The 24208-nt window shown below is 40.0% G+C and overlaps 2 protein-coding genes across 5 annotated transcripts in view; one reads left to right on the top strand and one right to left on the bottom strand.

The window, feature by feature from the left end:
• The window catches only part of LOC111956337 (disks large-associated protein 1-like), a 120915-nt gene extending 111332 nt beyond the window's left edge, over positions 1 to 9583 (bottom strand). For all 4 annotated transcript variants that reach the window (XM_023976796.2, XM_023976792.2, XM_023976795.2 and 1 more), the window contains exon 1: positions 9429 to 9583. The gene's annotated coding sequence lies outside the window, so the exon portion shown is untranslated. The remainder of the gene's footprint in view (positions 1 to 9428) is intronic.
• A 6553-nt stretch (positions 9584 to 16136) lies between these two features.
• Positions 16137 to 21356, top strand: cahz (carbonic anhydrase). Its single transcript, XM_023977290.2, has 7 exons — positions 16137 to 16261; positions 16619 to 16816; positions 17414 to 17532; positions 17636 to 17728; positions 17848 to 17910; positions 18038 to 18193; positions 20597 to 21356. Exons 1-7 carry the CDS (start codon positions 16228 to 16230, stop codon positions 20714 to 20716), a joined length of 783 nt encoding a protein of 260 aa, XP_023833058.1. The 5' UTR covers positions 16137 to 16227; the 3' UTR covers positions 20717 to 21356.
• The last annotated feature ends 2852 nt before the right edge of the window (positions 21357 to 24208 follow it).

The following is a 24208-nucleotide window of genomic DNA, read 5'->3' as shown; positions in this document are numbered from 1 at the left end:
AATCACCTGGCCTCAACCCGGTTGAGTAGGTTTGGGATGAGTTGGCCGCAGAGTGAAGGAAAAGCAGCCAACAAGTGCTCAGCATTCAAAACTGTTGGAAAAGCATTCCCGGTGAAGCCGGTTGAGAGAACGCCAAGAGTGTGCAAAGCTGTCATCAAGGCAAAGGGTGGCTACTTTGAAGAATCTAAAATCTAAAATATATTTTATTTGTTTAACACTTGTTTGGTTACTACATGATTCCATATGTGTTATTTCATAGTTTTGATGTCTTCACTATTATTCTACAATGTAGAAAATAGTAAAAATAAAGAAAAACCCTTGAATTAGTAGGTGTATCCAAACTTTTGACTGGCAAATTGAATGCTACAGTGAATGATGGGGATATTAAATAAAGTGAACAGATTCTGCCCAGTCAATCTGCCACCATCTGTTTGCAATCAATATGACTATCTTCTAATTCGGTTTATTCTCTTATGGAATACGCCAGGAGGTGCCGATTCTGCATGTACCAGATTACGTTTGGACCACCTGGTGAAATGTGGAAGCTATACCATCCACTAGAGGCAACGTGAGCTTCTATTTATTTCTAGAGGGCTTGCGGCTTGCTAGGGTGTTGTGGATGTGGATGGGCATTTACACCACAGACTCCGGCTCCGAAGGTCGCGTGTTCAACCCCAGTGCTAAGCACTCTTTTTTCCCTTAATTTAACCACTCAGAATTAATGCCTAAACATATGTTTTAGTTTCACTTTTGATGACAGCTAAAATTCGGTACAACATGGCGTAATTAAAATGTCAAGCCATGGCTTAATTCTGTGACAGCTAAAATACGGCAACATATGTTGTAATTAAAACGTCAAGCCATGGGGTAATTCTGTTACTGCAGTTACGCCACAGGTTGAYGTTTTATTTGGAGATTGGGTTCCAGCTCCTCACATAGGCTACTGTTGTGTCACCACAGATGTTTTTAACCAGCCCTACCCAGGGTACAGTATTTAGTAACTTGGGTTCCTCAGCATGTCCTGTTGATTATGTGTGTCAGAGCACACAGTTCCCCAAGTCCTGATAAACAGGTTACAGTCACCACTGCTTAGGCTAAGAGAATAACAAAATGATCCAATCCCTCCACCTACAGTGCTCTTTCTCTTTGTCTCTTTGGTTGGGGTCCTGGGGTTTACAGATACAAACCTGTGCTGTCTGTGTGACTCAAGACCATGATAGCCCACTGAGCTACGGTCGAGGTAAGGCATGAGATGGGGGCTAGCGTGAGTCTTCAGGTCTCAGGTAGGATTACTCATCATGTTCACCCAACCACCTCAGCCACAATTGCATGCTTTCTTTTCTGAAGAAAATTAGTTCCTGGTCAAAACATGTTTGGGGAGAGAAAAAAACTGTATGGGAAATGATGCATGAAGATTTTCACAAAATAAAATATACACATCATTTAACTAAAGGATAAAAAAATAGCCATAAAGCTATGGCACATTACAGTCAAGACAGTGAACCTCCTCTTCTTTTTCACATGCTCCAAAACAGACAGATAATGGAATGTAAGTAGCCTTCGCACAATAACACCAAGTAGTTGGAAGAGTTAACATCCCCCGAGGTGACTTGACACAAAGCTGGAACAAATCAAATAAAACTCCAACTGGGTAAGGATACCTCCTCTAAGAATAGCAATATTGATCCGAATGTGCATATTTTTCAAACAGATCCGCAAGGTGCAGTAGATGGATTATTTTAGATATGTTATTGAACCATAAGCAGATTTGGCTCATTAATCTATACGGTCCAAATAATGATGTTCCATGCTCCTTTGAAAATATACAGTATATAATAATTGATCAAGCCTGCTGTACAAGCAATACAAGACTCTATTATTATGGTGGAAGATTATAATATGGTTTTAAATACCTAAATGTACTGTAAAGGAAATCACACTACAAACTATCACCCTTATGCACTTAAAGAAATCACATATCATGGATATAATGGAACTAGTGGATATATGGAGGCTTAAATATCCTGACCTAGTGAGATATACATGGTGGAGGCTCAATCAAGCTAGTCGTCTTGACTACTTTCTTATGTCATTCTCTCTGGCACCAAAAATAAAAAATAAAGTGTTGATAGGGGACAGAATGCGGTCGTACAATCAAATAATTGGCATATATGGTACCAGTAAAAAGTTTGGCAAATAGAAATCGAAACTGGATGGTGTTCAGAGATAGATGGGAATGGTTGAGTGGAGCTGAAGGACGTGAGATGTGCTGTGTCTGTGAAATATATATAGTGTGTATAGGCTGGAAGCGGAAGCCTAAGAGTAGTTGTCCATTAGTTTACTCCATTTAGGGGAGGGATGGTAGGGCTAGGGGAAAATAATAAAGGAAAATATATCAAAGAAATATATACAGTTCATTCGGAAAGTATTCAGACACTTTACTTTTTCCGCATTTTGTTATGTTACAAGCTTATCTAAAATGTATTACATAGTTTTCCCCCCACATCAATCTACCCACAATATCCAACAAAGCAAAAACAGAATTTTGGAAATTTTTGCAAATGTATAAAAAATACAAAAGTGAAAATAACATTTACATAAGTATTCAGACCCTTTACTCAGTACTTTGTAGAAGCACCTTTGGCAGCGATTACAGCCTCAAGTCTTCTTGGGTATGAAGCTGCAAGCTTGGCACACCTGTATTTGGGGAGTTTCTCCCATTTTTCTCTGCAGATCCTCTCAAGCTCTGTCAGGTTGGATGGTGAGTATTGCTGCACAGTTATTTTCAGGTCTCTCCAGAGATGTTTGGTCAGGTTCAAGTCCTAGCTAAAGCTGGGCCACTCAAGGACATTGAGAGATTTGTCCAGAAGCCACTCCTGCTTTGTCTTGGCTGTGTGCTTAAGGTCGTTGTCCTGTTAGGTGAACCTTTGCCCCAGTGTGAGGTCCTGAGCACTTTGGAGCAGGTTTTCATCAAGGATCTCTCTGTACTTTGCGCCGTCTATCTTTCCCTCGATCCTGACTAGTCTCCCAATCACTGCCGCTGAAAAACATCCCCACAGCATGATACTGCTTCCACCATCCTTCACTGTAGGGATGGTGCCAGGTTTCCTCCAGACGTGACGCTTGGCATTCAGGCCAAAGAGTTCAATCTTGGTTTCATCAAACCAGAGAATCTTGTTTCTTATGGTCTGAGAGTCCTTTAGGTGCCTTTTGGCAAACTCCAAGTGGGCTGTCATGTGCGTTTTACAGAGGAGTGGCTTCCGTCTGGCCACTCTACCATAAAGGCCCGATTAGTGGAGTGCTGCAGAGATGGTTGTCCTTCTGGAAGGTTCTCCTATCTCCACAGAGGAACTCTGTAGCTCTGTCAGAGTGACCATCAGGTTCTTGGTCACCTCCCTGACCAAGGTCCTTTTCCCCCGATTACTCAGTTTGGCCGGGCAGCCAGCTCTAGGAAAAGTCTTGGGGGTTCCAAAACTTCTTCCATTTAAGAATGATGGAGGCCACTGTGTTCTTGTTCTCCCCAAGAAATGTTTTGGTACCCTTCCCCAGATCTGTGCCTCGACACAATCCTGTCTCGGAGCTCTACAGACAATTCCTTCAAACTCATTGCTTGGTTTTTGCTCTGACATGCACTGTCAACTGTGGGACCTTATACAGACAGGTGTGTGCCTTTCCAAATCATGTCCAATCAATTGAATTTACCACAGGTGGACTCCAATCTGAGATGTTTAAACAACTTGGATTGGAGTCCATTGAAGGATGATCAATGGAAACAGGATGGGAAGGGGTCTTAATACTTTCTGAATGCACTGTATATTTACAAAAAAACATATGGTGAATTGGAAATGATGCAGACAATTACATTGATGGGAGCCACAATCTATCTGCAATATTAAAGCTGATTTTCACCCCCCCCACCACCCCCCTCAAAAAAAAAAGAATAGCAACGTTCTAAAACATTAACAAGACACCTGATTGAGAAAGGCAATTTGGCAGGGTGCCAAATGAACATTGTGATGTCATACACTGGCGAAAGTCCAGCTATTAATGAAAAGCAAAGCAAGTTCCAGTGGTAAGTCGGTTCCTGCCTGGCAGATCAACTAGTGTGGCATGTAGGGACCAGGGGAAGGATTCAGGCCATGCCTTCGGCACATCCAATTACAAAGTAAAGATGAAGGCATGCAGTGCAGTGGGGAAAGTAGTTTTACTAAGACACATTAATAAACTATGATTCAGACATCTGGGCGTGAATAAATTATGACTCAAAATGTTTTTTTTTTAAATTAACGCAGGTTGTGGTCATTTCAATTCAAATTACATATTTTTTAATGAGCCAAAAAATGTTAATTAGCTAAATATTGAAATTCCTTGAAATGAACATCACAATTGGTGCTGTGAAGTGTAATAACATATTTAGCATACTTTACATTATATTATAAACTGGGTGGTTCGAGCGCTGAATGCTGATTGGCTGAAAGTCGTGGTATATCAGACCGTATACCACGGGTTTGACAACAGTTCTTTCTGCTGTTCTAATTACGTTGGTAACCATTTTAAAATATCAATAAGGCACCTCGGGGGTTGCGTAGCGGCGTGCATAAAAACAGCCCTTAGCCGTGGTATATTGACCATATACCACATCCCCTCTGGCCTTATTGCTTAAATATATCATACTTAGGGAGTGCCTTGAATAGTTCTCTTCAGTGCAATATGACTCATCCATGTCTTTGAAAGCCACGCAGTAGTGTGACTTAATACAGAGAAATGGTCATCAACATTTTCCATGCACAAGCAGATCCGTTTCATGATAGTAGATCTAGTTTGTTAAATGTGAAACATGACAAGGTGTTCAACTTCCATCCACTTCTTATGAGGTGAGATCCCGATGCAAAGCATGTTAGACAACATACCATGATGTTTTCTCTGATTCCCTCACAGCCCTATGGACCTTCTGCACTCAATGCAATAGTCTATTATTCCATTTCTATCCTATGGGATGCAAAGCTTGATATACCACAGCTTGCTATACCACAGTGTTTCCCAAACTCGGTCCTAGGGGTGCACGTATTGTTTTTTCCCCTAGCACTAGACAGCTGATTCAAATAATCAACTAATCATCAACCTTTAATTATTTGAAATCAGCTGTGTAGTGCTAGGGCAAAAAACAATACGTGCACTCCTTGGGGTTCAGCRGACCGAGTTTGGGAAACACTGCTATACCACATATAATGATGTTTTCCCAGACTCCCTGGACCTTCTGCAATCAATGCAATGGTCTATTATTCCCACATAGGGTCAACAGTACGCCTGGTCACCGTGGAAACTGCACCACACACAAAAAGGTGCTATCTAGATAATAAAATGGTTCTTCGGCTGTCCCCATAGGAGAACCCTTTGAAGAACCCTTTTTTGTTCCACAGTGGTTCTACATGGAACCCAAAAGAGTTCTRCCTGGAATCAAAAAGGGTTYTACCTAGAACCAAAAAGGGTTATCCTATGGGGACAGCCGAAGATCCCTTTCGGAGTGTACAGTGCAATGTGTAGAAACTAATTTGCATTCCCAGATAGACCATTGAATGCATAAACCAACCAATCTCACAATCAACATTCAAAATGGCTGAGGATTATGCAGGTCTGTTGTAAAACGTTCTGAATGTTAACATATTTTCTTAATCCTCAAGCAAATACTGTACGTCTCAATTTAAGCTATTTAACCGGTTTGATGAATTTTCCACTTAAATCAAAGGATACTTTCACTCCAGGAACCTCTTTCCCAGTGTTAGATTAAAATGACATTCTTTTTTTGACACCGGCATTACCCACATTTGAAAACATCATCACGTTTTAGTCTCWGTTAATCCAAAGTTATACCAACCAGACCACTGGTTGGTATAACAGCATTGATTAAAACCCCATCCTCAGAGAAAACTGTGTCAAAGGTTCAGCAGCACAGAGTGAATGCCTCCCACACAAGCAGGGGGAAATCATTAATAATATTGAAAACACTTTACTACATGTTTTGCAGGTAAACTTTTCACCAAAACATTTTATACTATTCCATACATGATTTGTATGTTGTTACATACTTTATGAAAGAGTCAAATATTATGGCAAAGATGGCTCTTCTTCTATACAACCATTTCCTATTTATAGAGATGCACTCTATTGAAAGGTCAAATCTGGGACAGGTAAACAGACCATTTTGGGGGCAGTCAATCAAATACCCCTTTCACACCCTTTTAGTGCAGATCTGAAACACTATGCTTGCTTGCTTATTTTCTTTTCACATGGTTCTTTCCAGCAGGGTTCCAGCAACTATGGTGGATGGGTAACCAGGACAGCACAGCTTGCTTTGGCTTGGATTAGAAGTGTGACAAGGGTCAAACTGTCCTGAGAGATTGTGGCTTACACCTGACCTAATGTGGTATGATGTTCCCCAGTGGTTGAATGGTTTAGATGATAAGCCATTGGAAGGACTCTCTGGGGACTAGTGGAGCAGGAGGATGTTTGAGACGAATAGGCAATTGTTGGGCTGACAGATAAACCAAGGCTAGCTATCATGAGGRGGATATAAACCACTATTCTTACCTATCTATTGAGTTTGTTCAAGAATCTACCAGGCAGTGATTGTAACAAGAATACAAAACTGAGTGTGTACAGCAGTACGTGTTCCAGGAGTGTTTGTCCTTTAGATCCATACAGAAATCTGTCTGGAAGACCACAGATAGTGCCAGTCAGTCCCAGACAAAGGTCTACCACAGAGTCTACTACAGAGTACTCAGCTTCCTATTAGCTATCACACCTCATTCCAATTGAACCTTAGCCTTACTAACAGCATTAATCAGAGGAAATGTATTGTCTTGATAACAAATTACAACATTAAACACCACACTGATTCAACTCCTGATTTAGACTCTTTTTCGTTTCTGCTCCAGCCCTATAGAATAGAATCCCATGTATTGTATAGTGGTAGAGACAGAGCTGGCTGCAGTTCTAAAAGCAAAGCCACGGCTGGAGTCTATTTCTGGCTGTGTGGAGCTGACGCTGTTCAGAGATGAAATGACATAGCACCAGTTCACTTGACACAGTGGACTAGCTGTGCTCTAATGAATCTGATTATGCACCCTCCTCCGCAGTTGGACTGGCCTCTCTCCTCCCTCCTCCTCAGGACTCGGTTGTCATCTATCCCCACTGCATGATGATGACGAACCACTGGCTGAAACAAACTGACCAACCTACACTATCAGGCATTAGGCAGCCAGACCAAATGTTAAGCTTCCTCTATCTTTTACCCACTGTGATGACGTCAGAGTACTAGTCAGACTAAATGTTAGCCTAAACCTCCTCTCCTTTGTACGCAACTGTGATGACATTAGAGAAAGTACAAGTCAGATGTGCTATATTTATAGATGTCAGATTTCCGTCAAGTTGTCACTATTAATCTACACGTCAGATTTCCTTCAAGTTTATCTGAATGAAACATCTAAACATCTCATTTTCAGCAGTGGCAGTCTGTGGTAGGATGAAGAAACATCTAAAAGAGCATATTGGTTGTGGGGGTAGAGTATGTACGTACATATGCTCTATCTTTTATATAGAAATGACATCTCTGTAATCCTGTTATAGTTCTGACACAGTGAGAGGAGGACTGTGATGCGGAGGATGCTTGGAACTTGACGATTGGTTCCACTGTGTGATACTGTGATGCTGCAGCCCTTGATGTTAAGCCACATTGACACTGCTACTTTATCTACAAACTATATAAAACAAATGTTTAGGAATAAAAACAGTATCTTTTTGGTCCTAACTCAATTGAAATACAATATCTATCCAGTGAAATTGATAAAGGGCTCAAAGGTGACCGAGGATGATAGTAGCCAAGCCTAACATATTTAAGGTCTTTCTTTCAACATAAAATAATTGTGACATCTTAGTAGATTTACAAACTATAAAGAAAATGGCAGAAAATGGCAGTCTGACAGAAGCCAGTTAAGTCAACAACGATATGAAGTATTTGTGTCTGGACCAATTTTGACCTTTAATCAGATTTAGTGCCTTTTGTCACCTCTCAAACAAACACCAATCCAAGACTGGAAGAGGACCATCTCAGACAATACGTTCCAGTTACTGTACGACAAATATTGCTCCAATACCTCTGAGAGAGAAAATAGAGAAATAGAGAGAGGGTACATTTCTGAGCAAAGATAAAAGGCACTGTGACATACAGACGATGAGAGAGATGCACAAATCAAAATCGCCTACTTATTTTGTCCTGTCACAGTAAAAGGAGTGTAGGCTGTAGTGACAGCTTGTAGTGACAGTGCTTTGTCATACTTTCTTAAGTTCAACACAGAGGATAAGGTTCTAATTAAAATATTTTGTGAAGTTCTGCAAGTGGAATATGTAACATATGTAACAACATATAGCCAACTGTACCTATGATCCCAATAATATCAGCTTCCCTCCATGAAAACATCAATAGTATTTAGTATTTAGGTACTAAATATTTAGGTGACCGCAGGTAGCCTAGCAGTTAAGAGTGTTGGGCCAGTAACTGGAAAGTTGCTGGTTTGAATCCCTGAGCTGACTAGGTGAAGAAATCTGCAGATATCTCTTTGAGCAAGGCAATTAACCCTAATTTATCCTGTAAATTGGATAAGAGTGACTACTAAAATGTAAAATTAGGAGGGCAAAAATCTCCCGATACCTGCTTAGTTAAATAGATACATCTGCAACGCTGATGTTCTCATCTCTCTTTGTCAGAATGATGATAAACGTCAATCTCTCTCTATAACATTGAACACAGCAGCGTACATTGAGCAACAGTATCCGTCTATTTAATACTACATTTGTCATATGAATGGTAGGTTATTTGATATGCACTAATGGCAGAAACTGTCGTTTAATTGAAAACACTACAATGACAATAGCTAAATCTGCTACAACTTGTTTGAACTTAGATGATTCACGATATCTTGACCGCATCATGCACTGCATTCCATCACCAGATATAATACTGTATTAAGGAAAATATGAAAGCATTCATCAGTAGGTTTATCTCGAATAGCACACAGACTATTCACGACATGTGAAAGAGCAGTAAGTAGGGATTGCCTTTAGCCTTCATCAAGCGTCCTATGGTGCGCTGCTGTGTGCAACTGATGTGGGCTGCTGTATCGAATGATGGCATTTCATATCTAGCGTGATGCAAGTCTTTCTGAGACAACCGTCATCTGGGTGGTTACAATGTAGCCTCATTGAAAACAATGGCTTTTGGTCAACAAACAATTGTCAAATAAGGCAGATAATAGTCGGCTAATGATGTGGTTCATTCCTCAGCATCAGTATTGGAAAAATGTACTAATCAACCACTCGCTATTGCTATGGAGGAAAACATGCAGCATATAGGGAAAATATTGAAAGCTTACCTTCAGTCTTCTCAAGTCAGAATTCATGAGTGGAGTGACATTCGATAAATCCTAAATGAAACGATATTTTTTAATGAGAAATAATAAGAAAGAGCGACTGGTGGTGGCTGTATAGCTGGGTATCAAACTGCACGAGCCTCTGTTCCATGCACATGACAGCTCGCTCTGTTGCTGCAGCGCAGAGAGGACGAAAACCCACATAGTGGAAAAATGAGGATGCCAATAAGACCCGGCATGGAGAAGGACTAAGGACAGGGAAACAAATTAAGCTGCTGCTCTGTTGCAATAGAGACGATTGCGTTGGGAATAGACTATACTTTTATAGAATAGAATTGAATAGAATATGGTTATATACATTTAAATATGTCATTATAAAATGTGCATTTTCCTTCAGTGCATAACAAGAGACATAAAACAGACTTAATAACAATTATTTGCTCTGTCATATTTTCAACAAAACGTTATTTTTGAACTGGTAAAAAAAATTGCATTTGAAGTCAGAGATATAAATACTTATGCCAAAACAGGTTTATGTACAGCATACATATACACATAACAAATGCAATTGGGTACAGCTATTAATATCCTAATTATTCAGCATTTCCTAGAGTTTTGGTCAACATGATCCCTAAAAAGCAATAGCAGATTGTTTCCCTTCATTGCCAATAATCCAGCATTACAGGAAGAGAGGAGCAGTATATTGCGTGTTAGGGGCCCTTATAAAATAAAATAATTAGAAACAATTTTGTCAAATTTTTCGTATCAATATTCAAACGATCTCACACACTGTCACGCCCTGACCTTAGAGAGCGTTTTTATGTCTCTAGTTGGTTTGGTCAGGGTGTGATTTGGGGTGGGCATTCTATGTTTTGTTTTCTATGTTTCTTTATTTCTATGTTTTGGCCGGGTATGGTTCTCAATCAGGGACAGCTGTCTATCGTTGTCTCTGATTGGGAATCATACTTAGGTAGCACTTTTTTGTAACCTCCTTTCAGTGTGGGTAGATATCTTTTTTAGTGGCACTTTGCCCTGTAAGCGTCTTTTTTGTTTTGTTGGCGACATTTTAAATAAAAAGAGAAATGTACGCTCACCATGCTGCACCTTGGTCCACTTCTTTCAATAGCCGTGACACACACAGTGTAGCTGTGTTAGCAACTAATGTGGCAATGAATGTGTTATTGAAAGTCAATTTAACATTCTAAAGTGAAATGCTATGGGATTACTTTCAGGACTATCAGGACTATTCAGGAATACTAAACTCCGTGTCCTCCAGCCCTAAATGGTACAGTATTGAAAGTAGAGAACTACTAACATAAAAGTATTATACAAACATTCTTTACTGTTAATGTACAATCTGTGCTATATCTTTACCTGTCTTATATCTCAAACATTTTTATAAAAAAACATCACATACTCTAACTTTACTATGCTCACACAGCTCAGCCTACTGTGGGTTGGCCTATCATAGCACTACTAGACAATAAAAGACTCCCCCATCCCATCCTGTGAGGGATTGTGCATGTAGAGTGGAGGAGAGGAGAATGCAGGTTATTCAGTGAAGATCAAATGAGAAATGGCATCTGCTTTGAAAACAGAGTGGTCTTGTCCACAACTGTGGCTCATTAGATACGCTGCTGTCACTACAAACAGGGGGGGGACATGAAGAAAACCCATGACAGATGCAATTTAGTTTGCCAAAAAATTCTGCTGATCAGCCAAAACTGTAAGGAACGACAGCAAACTAGTTTGTGAAGATGATGTAATAAAGTTTTTAAGTTTGGGACTGAAGACAGTGAAATAAAATCTTGCTTTTTGGAGAGATGGGCGTTCATTTTGTGTGAACTGACGGATTATGCTATAAATAACACTTTGGATCTAAACATTTCCTGATATAGAAAATGACATGGATCACCAGTACCAGTCAAAAGTTTGGACACACCTACTCATTCAAGGGTTTTGCTTTATTTTTACTATTTTCTACATTATAAAATAATAGTGAAGACATCAAAACCATGCAATAACACATATGGAATCATGTAGTAACCAAAAAGTGGTAAACAAATCAAAATATATTTAATATTTGAGATCTTTCAAAGTAGCCACCCTTTGCTTGATGACAGCTTTGCACACTCTGGATTCTCTCAACCAGTTTCATGAGGTAGTCACCTGGAATGCATTTAATTTAACAGGTGTGCCTTGTTAAAAGTTAATTTGTAGAATTTCTTTCTTTCTAAATGCGTTTGAGCCAATCGTTTGTGTTGTGACACGGTAGGGGTGGTATACCGAAGATAGTCCTATTTGGTAAAAGATAAAGTCCATATTATGGCAAGGACAGCTCAATAAGCAAAGAGAAACGACAGCCATCATTACTTTAAGACACGAAGGTCAGTCAATGGGAAAATGTCAAGTTGAAAGTTTCTTCAAGTGCAGTCACAAAAACATCAAGCGCTATGATGAAACTGGCTGTCATGAGGACCGCCACAGGAAAGGAAGACCCAGAGTTACCTGTAGAGGATAAGTTCATTAGAGTTAACAGCCTCGAAATTGCAGCCCAAATAAATGCTTCACAGAGTTTAAGTAACAGACACGTCGTAACATCAACTGTTCAGAGGAGACTGCGTGAATCAGGCCTTCATGGTCGAATTGCTGCGACGAAACCACTACTAAAGGACACCAATAATAATATGAGACTTGCTTCGGCCAAGAAACACGAGCAATGGCAATTAGACCGGTGGAAATCTGTCCTTTGGTCTGGTGAGTCCAAATTTGAGATTTTTGTTTTCAACCGCCTTGCCTTTGTTAGACGCAGATAGGTGCACAGATGATCTCCGCATGTGTGGTTCCCACCATTGAAGCATGAAGGAGGAGTGTGATGGCGTGGGGGTGCTTTTCTGGTGACTCTGTCTGTGATTTATTTAGAATTCAAGGCACACTTAACCAGCATGGCTACCACAGCATTCTCCAGCGATATGCCTCCTATCTGGTTTGCGCTTAGTGGGACTATCATGTGTTTTTCAACAGAACAATGACCCAGCACACCTCCAGGATGTGTAAGCGCTATTTGACCAAGAAGGAGAGTGATGGAGTGCTGCATCAGATGACYTGGCCTCCACAATCACCCAACCTCCACCCAAATGAGATGGTTTGGGATGAGTTGGACCGCAGAGTGAAGGAAAAGCAGCCAACAAGTGCTCAGTATATGTGGGAACTCCTTCAAGATTGTTGGAAAAGCATTTCTGATGAAGCTAGTTGAGAGAATGCCAAGAGTGTGCAAAGCTGTATCAAGGCAAAGGGTGGCTACTTTGAAGAATCTCAGATATATAAAATATATTTTGATTTGTTTAACACTTTTTTGGTTACTACATGATTCCATATGTGTTATTTCACTGTTTTGATGTCTTCACTATTACTCTACAATGTAGAAAATAGTACAAATAAATAAAAACCCTTGAATGAGTAGGTGTGTCCAAACTTTTGACTGGAACTGTATTTATTTGGATCATTGTAAAGAAACTTTAAACATGAGAGGGAAAGCGTTCCACTTAGCTGTCTGTGAAGGTCAAACTGTTCATCTTTTGTTAGACTGCTGATGCCATTTCTTGCAAGTCAGAGAAATCAGAGTAGGAATCAAGTATATTTGGGGGAAAACCGCTCACTTCTTGCAGCTCTACACATTTTGCCATGGGTCAGAGAGCCCAATATTCTGTTTTAAAGCTAGGTTCCTTTAATTCTAAACATGTTGCCATGGCTTATGCCACGATCACATACTATCTAATGATAATACCTTTATATTGGTTTGGGGATCCCTAAAGCTCACCACCCCACCCCGCCGTGCCTCCTGCTCCATTTCCCATATGCAGGCTTACTCTTCCATCTGAATCTGTGGACAAAAACACACATCTGGCATGAAAAGAGGCTAATTCACACTACGGTCAGAGCTGACATTCTTCCTGAACGATTTTGTTCCTCAGATTAGGTGTTTTTTGGTAAGATCAAAAAAGAAGCATGCAGTAGCTGAATGGATGAAATGAAGATAAATATGTATTTGATATGCTTAAAATGTAATCATGCTCATTCAGTGTAAGTAAAATCGTATCATCAAATGGCTGCGTGAAAAATGGAAAGAGAAGTAGGCTAAATACTCACTACTGAATATTGTATTTGCAGTTATAGGTGCACTCACTCTGCAATGCCAATTTATGCAATTTTATTTTCATTCTATTCTACCTTAACTAGGCTTTGTTTACTATGTTGTCTTTACAGTCTATGGTCACCTGCATAGTAAGATCTTTGTCCCAGTCATCTGAAAATCATATTTTTTTAAATTTAAGTTATCTGATTTATGCTCCCACAATAAAGCCAATAAGGCATTGTCATTTGACCCCTTGCTAATAGTTGTGAATACTTCCCTAAATCAATGTGGAGTCTATAATTCGAAATTAAGCCATTCTTTCTGTGGCCATAATGAGTTCTCTTCTATTCACTGAGACTTTGTCTAATAGTACTGAGTAGCTTTAGGCCACTTACTCAACTGGAGGGCTGAAGTGTGTGGAGGTCATATCAATACAAGTACAACTAATTACAGAGGAGAGCCTCTCTTGTATGTTAATGTATTCACTCAGCCTTTGACTACTGCTGTCTTTCTTAGGATGGAAGGTTAGGCCTTATGCAGGCCTTTTGTTTATTTGTCTGAATAAGATGAGTCACAGTATGATTTGCACTAATATGACTTAACGATGTACATTCAAAATATCTACAATTGCTGAACCTTCTACCCCTCTGTGCCGCACTCCAACAGAAGTGTCTGTATTATGTGCACTTTGCAGTGAAAAAGTGTGGCAAAAAAACTGTTAAAGAATACTGAAGCATAATTAAAATAGTATTTTCTTAAAAGAGACATTCTACTTCCTCCTTCCAAGATGTTCTGTACTGTGTGAATCATGGATCATCTCATCCAGCCTTTGCAAATCAAAATGCACAAAGGGATGTGTGGGCATTGAGTATGTGTGCCAGTGATGAAAAACGATATAAATGTTGAGAAGCAACTGTCAAATATGGGCATCCAATCAGGGCTTACATGAAATGTTGAGAAGCAACTGTCAAATATGGGCATCCAATCAGGGCTTACATAAAATACATCAATGTGTTTATAAATAAAGAATTAGCTGGGCAGATGTATGATTGTGTCAAAATATGATGAAAATGCTCATTTACATTCACCACAAGTAAATTGGTTATTATTAAAATGATATGCAATGTTTTATTTATTTTCTGATTGAGTTTTTCTGGTATAGAAATGACACGGAGAAGTACATCTCCAATCTATATGCTTACTGCACAACTGGTAAAATCCCAAACGTTATCCCATATAGCCTATTCATGACTATTTCATTTACCTGCACCATCTTGTTAAAGTTTGGGAGGAAATATCTGAATCAAGAATCAATACCCACCAACTGCCACATGGTGTAGTCATTTGTAAGAAAATGGTATTAGAAAGCAAATGTCTGTGTTAGCTTTCGTCATTGTATCAGTAGATGGAAGCAAATGTCTGTGTTAGCTTTCATCATTGTACCAGTAGATGGAAGCAAATGTCTGTGTTAGCTTTCATCATTGTATCAGTAGATGGAAGCAAATGTTTGTGTTAGCTTTCATCATTGTACCAGTAGATGGAAGCAAATGCACACAACATTTTCTTGGACTTGTAGCATTTTGCTTTATGCCATTATCCACATCCATTAATTAATTAAATATCCAAACCTTGAAAAATAGAATTTTAAGGAATATTTTATATTACCAAAAACTATGCATCACATTATCAACCAAATGTAATCCATCATTCATCAGCACATGTTTGATTTAAATCCACTCATTCCAAACCACATCTCTTATTAGCCTAAAGTGACCAATAAACTGGTCGGTGCATAATAAAAAGCTTTTCCTATTTATTCATGCAATCTGGGCAAATCTAGTCAGCAGTACTACCCTGCTGGTGACTAACAGCACAGTGCAGTCTATTGTCGTGGCCCCTTTAAAATGATGCACTGGAGAGGAAGAGGCAAATGCGTTTAAAATATTAGGCTTTTACGCTGACGCAGGCTGCAAAGGGACATAGGCAGTTCAAGGATAAATATAGCCTACAATGCATCACGCTTTGATCTGCATCCTTGCTTTCCTTCTTGTCCATTCTGTTTTTAGAACGAAACACACTTTCCATTTGCACATCTCACATGCTATACAGTAGCCTACTTCTACTACAGACGCRGGCTACGTTGGAAGAACCCAAGGTCAGTGAATCTGGCATGCCTTGCTCTCAGAAGAAAAAAACATATATTTCGGGATGTCACTATAAAACGTTAAAGGAGACCATGGTGAATAAACCGCACCTAACATGTGTGTAATGTTAGTCTACGAACGCCAAATCTTTTGGCAAGACTATATTGTCTGGGATGCACACGTTTTGAGGGTGAGCTCTCAACAGGGTCTGCTTCATTCTCACCATCCGATAGAAGGTCGACGGATAGAGCGATGCGCTCCACAGTGAATGGGACCAAATGAACATGGAGGTGTGACTCGGGTCGTCTATTGATGGGTGCTTGAACACCTCCTGCTGTGATGACTAGACTGCGCTAAAACCAAGAGGCCAAACCCACCCACTTGATGTAGGCCTACTGTCAGGAGGGGAAGTCTATATAAACCCTGACACTTGTTTTCTCAAGGTTAGCACAAACTGGATCCTTGTATCTGGGTTTTACCATTGAAAGGGATTATATTCCTATAGGAACACAAGTCAATAATCATGTCTCACAGCTGGGGATATGGACCATCTGATGGTGAGGCATTCTAGAATCTATTCTACATTGTCATCTGATGTTGACTCCACTTTTGGAACTACTAGTTGAAACTGTAAATTTCAACAGTTGCATGATTTTGTTGCATGAGTAACTGATTTTGTTGCATGAGTACATTTCTTACCGGCGCAAAATAACTTCTGTAAATAAGTGTTAATATTTTCTGACATGTTACTGTTAATACATGCATAGTTAGCCCTACATTATTAGGTTATGATCATACATTTATACATGTATATGTGAGAACACAGATATCATCGGACTGTTTGGAATAGAGTGAATATGATACATTTGTGTTTTTCTTCTGTTTGACTCTGTCCCTTGTTTTTTCCATCGTAGGACCTGAGAAGTGGTGTGATGGCTTTCCTGTTGCTAATGGACCCAGGCAGTCTCCCATTGATATTATTCCTGGTCAAACCTCCTACGATTCTACCTTGAAGCCACTCAAACTGAACTATGACCCCTCCAACTCCACAGACATTCTGAACAATGGCCATTCCTTCCAAGTTGGCTTTGTGGATGATGTTGACAGTTCAAGTAAGCCTTTGAATTCATATATAATGAGATACAGCTAATATGTCAATAAATTATTATCTCCATTTCTCACTTGGGTTCTGAGGTGAGCATTTAGTAAGGTGAGGAGTGGAATAGAAAGGGGAAGCGGCAACAAGAGAACAAGTGTTGCGGCTAACTGGTTATATGTTCACTTCGGTTGCTTTGCATGGTAACTTCAGTGGCTTTGCTTAAAACAAATATCAAACACAGTGGTGAATTCATTTCCTTGATGCACTGTCTTTGTCCATTGTGCACATAGGCTGCTGTACGGTAGATAACATTGATGATAGGTGACGTTAGAGCAGGCTGGCAGGTGTTCATTCTGAAGGTTTTAGTATCTTTGGGCTGAAGTACGCTAGTTGTCAGGTCGTTGTCTTTTGTTGTGGTGCTGGGAGCAAGCACATCAGTCTGCAGACTACATTGTTAAAAATGAATGTTTCCTATCCTACCCTATCATTACGTGATGGCATTAATCATGTCATTTGACTGCATTTGGACACACGCAGATGCTCATAAACATAGTTCATTTTGAAAAGCAACGTTAAAAGTTTGTGTGTGCRTGTGTGTTCCTATCCACAGCACTGACCGGAGGCCCCATCACCGGCACATACAGGCTGAAGCAGTTCCACTTCCACTGGGGCGCGTGCGACGACAAAGGCTCTGAGCACACCGTCAATGGAATCAAGTTCCCCTGTGAGGTAGGCAGTCCTACACCTAGATTATACAACAGGGCAAGCCCTTTGGCTTCAGATTAGACTTTTCATTGGCTACCTGAGTTAAACCTGACTTTGTTTTGTCAAGCTCCATCTGGTGCACTGGAACACCAAGTACCCTAGCTTTGGTGAGGCCGCTAGTGAACCCGATGGACTCGCTGTGGTTGGAGTGTTCCTGAAGGTGCAGATCTAATACGATTTATATGTTTGTTCATATACTGTTTATTTGTTTCCCTCTAAGTGCATTCTGAAAGTAGCCTGATTCCCTTGGATGGCTTTGTGAATTCTTGTTTCTTATAGATTGGTGCTGCAAACCCCAGACTGCAGAAGGTTCTCGATGCTCTGGGGGCCATCAAATCAAAGGTGAAATCAAATTGATCTTAAATGGTATTTAGAAATCTTGCCTCGAATGACTAGAATTGGTTGGGAATGTTGAAGTAAGACTTTGTTTAATCATTGTGTATTCAATCACAATTTGTGCATTCTTTAGGGAAAGCAAACTACATTTTCCAACTTTGATGCCAAAACTCTGTTGCCTTGCTCACTGGACTACTGGACATATGATGGCTCCCTGACCACTCCCCCTCTGCTGGAGAGTGTCACCTGGATCGTCCTGAAGGAACCGATCAGTGTCAGCCCTACCCAGGTACAATACTTTTATACAGTATCTTCATAACAAGGAAATGTGTTCTCCTTTCACTAATCAGCTTCATCAGCCCCAGTTAATTGAAAGAGGTCAGTTTGAGGTCAGATGTCATAGGACATCTTTTAGAAAATAATCAAATGTTTTATGAAGCTAGAAGTACTGTATGTGCGGGTACTAAAAATAAAATGCTTTCTTGGCAGTAGAATACAGTATAAAGGACTTGTTTGTGGGTACAGTAGGTTTCTGCTTTCCATCTTGTCTTGGTGAGCATTGCTACAAAGTTTGTGTTTACCAGCAAGTTTTTTAGTAGAAGTTTCAGCCATTCACTCAAAACAGGGAGGGTCAAGACTTTTGCCTGTCACTTTAGATTACATTATCTGAGTGGCCCATAACGCTTATTTAGTAACTTCTGCTAGTATCATATTTGGGAGGCTTGCCTCTTCCAACGAAAGCAGCCTACACCCACATTAATAACCTCTTTTGGATCCGCCCCTTTTTTTCAATTTTTGCCTAAAATGACATACCCAAATCTAACTGCTTGTAGCTCAGGACCTGAAGCAAGGATATGCATATTCTTGATACCATTTGAAAGGAAACACTTTGCAGTTTGTGGAAATGTGAAATTAATGTAGGAGAATATAACACGTTAGATCTGGTAAAAGATAATACAAAGAAAAAAACATGCATATTTTTTTTTGTGTCATCATCTTTGAAATGCAAAAGAAAGGCTACAATGTATTATTCCAGCCCAGGCGTGATTTAGATTTTGGCCAATAGATGGCAGCAGTGTATGTGCAACATTTTAGACTGATCCAATTAACCATTGCATTTCTGTTCAAAACTTCAAGACTGCCCAAATGTGCCTAATACATTTTCAAGTTCAAAATTGTGCACTCTCCTCAAACAATATCATGGTATTATTTCACAGTAATAGCTATTGTAAATTGGACAGTGCAGTTAGATTAACAAGAATTTAAGATATCTGTCAATACCAGATATGTCTATGTCCTGGGAAATGTTCTTGTTACTTAAGGATAGGTCATGGACTAAATACGTTTCTGTGACTGTCTGTAAATCATTTCCACAGAAAATGATTTGTCCTACCATAAAATAACCAAACGTACACAAACTACAGTACATAGCTATTGTAAGCTACTGTACACAGCTGACACATCCCCTTATTATTGATTTTCCATGCTGAGCCTTTGGGGATATCAAATCCCCAAGTCCAATTTCACCAGCCAGCGTTTAAATGGGACCCCGAGGATGCTTGTTTAGTGAAAGCTGCCGTCGAAGGCACTGTCCCACATATGTCATGACGAAAAGAAAGTGTCAATTTAGGGGGGGCTACCTCCAACCATATGCATTGTTAAGATAAGTTAAGCAGTAGTGCAAGGCAGCAATAAAGTGGGTGGAGAGAGTTTACTGTTCTGACAGAGAACTGATGCAATGTTGTGTTGGAAAAGCCTTTCACCTACATGCAGTAGGACCCATGTCTTAATCTGTGAGTGTTAGCAACTGCAGAAAGCCTTTGTAGTTGATCTTTGCAGATTGTGAGATTATAGAATGAAGGAAATGAATGCACTTTCAGAAGTGTTTCAGTTCTCACGGTAAATGAGAATATGTAGAACAGTGTGTCAATTGATACTGTTGCTCTAAACTTATTTTGAACTTTGGAAATGAGACTGTACAGAGTCTTGAATGTCTAAAGGTCACTGAAATTATGGAGCYGGTCATGTATATTAATAGTAATTTAGAGAAAACATTTTTCATGCTTATTCATTTATACTCTATGCTTGCTTATGGCTGTCCATCGATGTTGATGGACAGCCATTGCTCCCAATTGTGGGTATTGTGGGGGGTTGTTTTTATGCCATTGCATGTGGCTGTGCAGGACAATGCGAGACCCACATGGTTTACAACGAGGCTCAGGTGAATTATTGACCAGAGAGGGATGCACCAGCTACACGCCGGTATCGTTGCACACACCATTCGATTCTCCTCTCTCTGATTGTGTCCTGTACTCTCTATATTAATTCAAATAAATGTAAAACTTCACTCTACATTATGATCAGTTAGACCTCGGTGTTAACCTTGGTACTAAATTGGTATTGTTTCAGGGATTACATTTCACATCCTGCTCATTGAGTGATCTAAATATGGGATGTAAATACTGGAACACAGGAAGCCAAAGACACTTCTTTAACATGAGCCACAGACCACAGTTGCACCGAGACACTATGATTCTAACCATTCTCTTTTTGGCCTCTCTCTCTCTCTCTCTCTCTCTCTCTCTCTCTCCGCTCTCTCTCTCTCCTCGCCTCTCCTCTCTCATTCCTTCTCCTCTCTCCTCTCTCTCTTCTTTCTCTCTCTTCTCTCTGTCTCGCTCTCGGTCTCCTACAGATGGGTAAATTCCGCAGCTTAATGTTCAGTGGTGATGGAGAGGCACCTTGCTGCATGCAGGACAACTACCGGCCCCCTCAGCCTCTCAAGGGACGCAAGGTCCGCCGGTCCTTCAAGTAAACAGCTATGCATCACGCCATCCCCCATCCCACCATTGCCGATCCCCAACCTTTCCCCTAGATTATATATATATTGTGTGCCCTTTTATATGCATTGCTATCAGAATCTGCAGATTGTTAACCCCATAGACAATACAATCAGTAATCAGAAACAGAAAAGAAACCTAAACCTAAACCAATGCAGTATAATAACAAGAGCCAGTGTAGATGAGATTATTGCGCTGATATGGATGGACAGCACTTTATACGCCTGGCCTGCCTGCCCCTCCTGTAATCCCTGACGATAAACCTCAGGATCACCCCAGATTAACGTCATTTAGCTGCCTACCACTGCAATAACAGACGACTGACTCAGTCAGTCTGTCAGTCAGTCAGAGATAGAGGCCTTTTATAGTATAATACTACTGGGCTTCTACTCTCAATAAGCACAAAGAGAGATGGAATCTTGAATTACATGCTTTCCATTTTTGGATTATGTCTCTAAATCGTCATCAGTGTTTTTACTTTAGATTACAGGTCAATACTGAAAAGAAGAGATCCAAATCAAGTGATTTTTTTTTTTAACGACTCATAACTTACTACCTACCTATTATCACCCCAGTGCATTATCATTGTGTCTTAAAGTCATGAGAGTGAAAGAAGATGTTGTGTGAGTTGTCATATCATCCAAGTCCATCCATTGAAATGAAATCACTGACTGAGGAACTAGAGTAATGTGTGTTTTAGTTTTTTWAAATAAATGTCATATTGAAAAATTAAATCTTGAAGTATGTTTCAAATGTTTTTGGAAATACCTGGAATGAYTTTTAAGCCTTGCGTATAATTATTGTTAAACATTAAAATGGGAATGGAAGGTTTGTGTGATTCGTTCATGTCAAATTTGATGGATGGGAATTTGATCAGTGAAATAAATGGTATAACTGTACCTACATGTGCATCCTGTGTTTATTTGCAATATTTGAGATATATTGAATGACCACACTACAGAAATGTAAGCTGTGTGGGATCAGCCTTATCCAGATAGGGAGACAGAGACCCCACTGTTGATGGTCAGACATCCCCATTTTAAGTACAGATAGAAGGCCTCTTTTGCAGTCATGTGCCCTTAACAAGAGACTATTTACCTTTGGTTCATCAATCAAGTTGTGTGGTGCAAACAACATTTACTTCAAAATAAATGCCATTGTGTCAATAAGAAACCTATATAATTAAAACAATATTTACTATTTCCTCTGTTCTTTGTATTTTATGTCAATACTGTCCGAGTGAGGGTTATAGTCAAACTCAAATTCGAAGGAAAGAAAAAAGGAAAACAAGTAATCACTTCTTTGTCTGCCACTGCTGCAGCGATGACAGAAGAGTTGGATGCCAGTTCACATCTCATTACTGCTTTGAGACATGGCTGATTGCTTGTTGTCTATGTTCATGCTTATGTAAGCCGTTCTGTGTTTGTGGGTGCCTTTGCCAGGCAGGCACCCTTTGTCAGTGAATTTCTCTGGATCATTATAGGTACAGTCAGCTCATCGCCCCATCCATGCTATGATGGAGGGTACAAAAGCCCACTTTAAGATTGTGTAGCTCTGGTTATACCATTTCTGTAAATCATTTTTGAGACCATATTTCAGGTTGGTAATTCAATATCAGTTAGTAATTACAGTACCAGTCAAAAGTTTGGACACACCTACTMATTCAAGGGTTTTTCTTTATTTTTACTATTTTCTGCATTGTATAATAATAGTGAAGACATCATAACTATGAAATTACACATATGGAATCATGTAGTAACAAAAAAGTGTTAAACAAAAATAAAATATAATTTATATTTGAGAGTCTTCAAAGTAGCCACCCTTTGCCTTGATGACAGCCCTGCACACTCTTGGCATTCTCCAGCTTCACTCGGAATGCTTTTCCAACAGTCTTGAAGGAGTTCCCACATATGCTGAGCACTTGTTGGCTGCTTTTCCTTCACTCTGCGGTCCAACTCATCCCAAACCATCTCAATTGGGTTGAGGTTGGGTGATTGTTGAGGCCAGATCATCTGATGCATTATTCCATCACTCTCCTTCTTGGTCAAAGAGCCCTTACACAGCCTGGAGGTGTGTTGGGTCATTGTCCTGTTCAAAAACAAATGATAGTCCCACTAAGCGCTAACCAGACGGGATGGCATATCACTGCAGTATGCTGTGGTAGCCAGTTTAATGCTGTGGTAGAAAGTTTAAAGGTCTTACTCACATCGGCTACTGAGAGCATTATCACACAGTCATTCAGAATAGCTGGTGCTCTTGTGCATGCTTCAGTGTTGCTTGCCTCGAAGCGAGCATAAAAGGCATTTAGCTCGTCTGGTAGGCTCGTGTCACTGGGCAGCTCACGTCTGGGTTTCCCTTTGTAGTCCGTAATAGTTTTCAAGCCCTGTCACATCCAACGAGCGTCAGAGCCGGTGTATCTAAACTGGGGCTCAAATTTGTGGGTAGTAAGCACTGAAAGTTGAGATAGTATAGAGATTCCTCCTCTCAAGCTGTTTCTGTCTATATTGCCCTCATSAAATCAGGGTAGAGAAGAAAAGATTGTGCGTTGTCAAGATGGCGCCAAAGAGGATGGCTGACGTTTTACATGCTCCTAACCAATTGTGCTATTTTGTTAGTTTTTTTGCATTGTTTGTAATTTATTTTTTTACTTATTTTGCACATAATGTTGCTGCTACCGTCTATTATGACCGAAAATAACTTCTGGACATCAGAACAGCGATAACTTACCACGAACTGGAAGAAGCTTTATCCTTTAACGAGTCCGACGAGAAGGATATACTGCTGTCCTGGGAACAGGCCCAAATCCCCATCATATGCATGAAGAAAAGAAAGAAGGAAAAGAGAATGCAGATCGGGCTGCCTTCTGAGAATCTGTAGGCTAGCGAGTAAACTCCCACTGCCATCCGTCCTGAGAATCTGTAGGCTAGCGAGTAAACTCCCACTGCCATCCGTCCTACTTGCGAACATGCAATCATTGGAAAATATTCTCTCTGCATTCTCTTTCCCTGCCACATCCAACGAGCGTCAGAGCCGGTGTAGTAGGATTCAATCTTAATCCTGTATTGACACTTTGCTTGTTTAATGGTTTGTCTGAGGGCATAGCGAGATTTCTTATAAGCGTCCGGATTAGTGTCCCGTTCCTTGAAAGCGGCAGCTCTAGCCTTTAGCTCGATGCGGATGTTGCATGGCTTCTGGTTGGGATATGTATGTACGGTGTCGTGTCTTTGGCTATGCCGGATGAAGTGATATGACATGCTATTCTATAAAATCCGTTCTCCGTAATTAATATTACCTAATTGAGCTAATCATGTAAATGTAATTAACTAGAGAGGCGGGGCACCACGAAATAATATTTATAGAGCTGTTATCTTCCGAATAAACTCTTAAAGACCTTGTAATATTTTACATCAATAGCAGTCAATATTAATCGTCACCTTATTTCAGTCTCATCTGAAAGTTGTAAATTC

The sequence above is a fragment of the Salvelinus sp. IW2-2015 genome, linkage group LG32, assembly GCF_002910315.2.
Source record: "Salvelinus sp. IW2-2015 linkage group LG32, ASM291031v2, whole genome shotgun sequence".
In the NCBI taxonomy this organism is placed as follows: Eukaryota; Metazoa; Chordata; class Actinopteri; order Salmoniformes; family Salmonidae; genus Salvelinus; species Salvelinus sp. IW2-2015.
Note: the sequence above shows the minus strand (reverse complement) of the source record. Positions and strands in the feature narration are given on the sequence as shown.

Coding starts and splice junctions, on each gene's coding strand:
- cahz (XM_023977290.2), top strand. CDS start 16,228: ATGTCTCACAGCTGGGGATATGGACCATCTGATG. Junction 16,817..17,413: donor GGATGATGTTGACAGTTCAA/GTAAGCCTTTGA, acceptor TCCTATCCACAG/CACTGACCGGAGGCCCCATC. Junction 17,729..17,847: donor TGGTTGGAGTGTTCCTGAAG/GTGCAGATCTAA, acceptor TGTTTCTTATAG/ATTGGTGCTGCAAACCCCAG.